The sequence below is a fragment of the Halyomorpha halys genome, unplaced genomic scaffold (assembly GCF_000696795.3).
Source record: "Halyomorpha halys isolate HHAL.00 unplaced genomic scaffold, Hhal_1.1 Scaffold855.1, whole genome shotgun sequence".
Classification (NCBI taxonomy): Eukaryota; Metazoa; Arthropoda; class Insecta; order Hemiptera; family Pentatomidae; genus Halyomorpha; species Halyomorpha halys.
In genome coordinates this window covers 163,781-166,716 of record NW_027108225.1, presented here as the reverse complement: position 1 = coordinate 166,716, position 2,936 = coordinate 163,781, and the positions used below count along the sequence as shown (strand labels likewise).

The window sequence follows — 2,936 nt, the reverse complement described above, 5'->3', positions numbered from 1 at the left end:
TATATATATATAATTGATCGTATTCATTTAAATTATGAAGAATATGGTTAGGGATGTGTTTAACAACTATTTATTTGGCAAAGTTTTGCCCCACTTTTCTCGTAGTTCTCACGTGGGCTCTAGAACAGCCCTCATGAAGCTCAACAAAGTGGGATGAAACGTCGGCTAATAAATAGTTGTTAAACTATTTTTGTTATCTTGTGACCACATCCCTGACCATCATCTTCATAATTTAAAAGTATTATACCTCTATAAATTAGTTTAAAATATAAAATAAATTGAAATTATGGGTCATAATGCTTAACATACAAGGTATATCCTTCTCAATGCTCTATTGTTTTTTCTAATTGTACTTCTACTTCTTAAAACAGCTGTTCTTCAACCAAAAGACTCTTCTTCACAGAACCAGACATATTCTAACTTAACTTCACCAACTGTACTAAGATAACATAACTCCTTTAAATGATGCCCACTTTCACTTAGGTTTACTCTTTTCACTCTTCACTAGCTGTATTTATACTGATTGTTGCACTTAGAGGCTGAGGTTTTAATGGTCAAATAGTGTATGGAAAACCGGTGCTGTATTTCCTTTTAGCTCTGACTTTGACCCAATTATGAATTAAAACTAAAATAATCATCCTAATAAGAAATTCCATTAATTAGGACATTTTTTTTTTAAATCCACTAGTTTTGTTCCATTTACAATATCAAGGAACATATGTTTTTCTAATTTTATTTCTAGTTTTATTTATTTATTTTTTGTTTTATGAAATATCAACTCTCTTTTTTTATTTGTGCTTTAGGTATTGAAAAAGAATATGAACAAAAAGTCTTACCTGATGGAAAAATAAGTATTGATGGTTTTCTATGTGTTTTTGATGTTAGTGCTGTACCCAACAGACCAGTGGAAAAGCAAGTTGATACAGTTTGCAGTATATTGAATAATATTGTGAAAACAAAAAAACCTGTTGTTTTAGTAAGTAAATTTGTTAGTAATAATAAAAGTGTGGAACATTAGAACATCTGACTTAATGCAAATTATTACTTAAAATATTAGTTTTCCACTCTTGACAATAGGTAATGAAAGTTGGTCAGTAAATGTTTTGTCATGTGTCTTACTATTTAACTGACTGTATGTAGGTTTTTAAAGTTTAGTTTTATTTATTTATTTTTATATTTCCAACCAACACATCAAAAGTGGCTACTGATGATCATTCTATACCAAATGGAATGTGGAATGACTGTGAGTATGGAACCTTGGGTAGATTTTTTGGAGTGATGCTTAGCCACTAGAATTCTATCAGTTCTAAACTCTAAGTCATGCAAGGCCAAAAGCCAAAATCCGTACTCCAGCAACTTTGAGTGTGGAAAACTGATGGATTTCAATAATGGACTTCACAGTTTCTGGGTCATGTTGTATTAATAATAATAAAAAATGTTGGTCAGTAAATACAGTAAAGTGAAAATTTATGATATTGATTGTATAAATATGTTTTAAAAGTATTGATACGAATAACTTACAAATGGCTGTCCTTTGACCATTTGCTTTGTCTTGGTTGCATTTATGAGATGCGAGGAACACTTCCTTCATTGTCCTTTTGGATCTTCAAATTATATTGATGTCATCAGTATGTCCTAGAATTTGGACTGTTATATTTTGGATTGTGTCAGCAGTCTGTATTCTAGAGTTCCTGAAAGTTCTTTCCAATACTATATTTTAATAAAAAATCTTAAAACTCAAGTTCTGTTGAATATATCCTTTATATCCTTACAACACATTTCTCACCATTCATTTTAGCTTGGCCCAGCCATATGTGTTCCTTTAGTATTCCTTGTTCTGTGATTACCAGGTACATCTCGTCTGTTAATACTGTTCTATGTACTTTTAAATTCTATGAATGTACAGTGGTTGTAAATTGACATTTCCGACCTTTTTATGGGATCTGCCTGAGGCTGAACACTTGGTCAATTGTATATTTTCTTTGTCAGAATCCACATTGGTATCGACCAAGCTTTCCCAATGATCCCCTTTTTAAGAATGGTTCATAAAATAGATGTTTACTTATTAATTATAATTATGTTAAAAAATGTAAACATTCAATTGAAATGTTCTCATATTTGTAGAGGGACTGATGATAATAATAATTTATTTACGAGGAGAAGATGGTTGCGGGGTGCGGTAAAAATGAAACACAAATAAGTTGGTGTAACCTATTTAATTGTGCCAACGTTTCGGCTAGAGTTTCTAGCCTTCTTCAGGGCTAAGAACAGAACAAGATAACAACCACAATAAGTATAGAAAATATAAACAGAATGACATAAAATGAATAATTTTACAGAATAAAATTAATAAAATGAAGTGATCTGAGAAGTGGGAAATAAAATGTATACATAGGTAATTGAAAAAGTGGGTAAAATAAAATAATTAAGGAAATAAAATAAAAATGAAGTTATATAATGCAAAGGAGTATGAATATATTAGTTATTAATAATTAAAAAATTGAAATATGGAAAGAAAAAGAAAATGGAGAGAAATAAAGTATATGTAACCATAATAATTGATAAAGAGGCAAAATATAAGTAAAATTTAACAAAAGAAATGAATAGAAGAAAAAAAAATTTTTTTGAAAACAATAATAATATAGTGAACATAACTAATAACGTGTGTAAGGAAAATGAAGAAAAGTGGAGAAAAGAAGGGGTGGTAAAATAAAGATAGGGGAAAAAAAATGAGTATAAAACGAACCTGTTAGCTTGAAAATCAAATGCCTAATGGTATACTGCGCCAATAACGGTCAAACTCTGAATTAAAAAAGCCGTTACAAGAATGACTAAGAGGGTAAAAAATAAAAAATAAAAAGTAGAAAATATTTAGAGGAAGAAAGCGTGTGAGAGGGTGACGACAAATGGTTTTTGGAAGATGTTAAAAATATATA

The 2,936-nt window shown here is 29.8% G+C and overlaps 1 protein-coding gene across 1 annotated transcript in view; it reads left to right on the top strand.

The window, feature by feature from the left end:
* Positions 1-2,936, top strand: part of LOC106686651 (rho GTPase-activating protein 190) — a gene marked incomplete at its 3' end in the record, with an annotated part of 90,885 nt that overhangs the window by 25,137 nt on the left and 62,812 nt on the right. Inside the window, 1 exon segment of the mRNA XM_067046594.1 lies at positions 804-976. Coding sequence (XP_066902695.1) covers positions 804-976 — 173 coding nt within the window.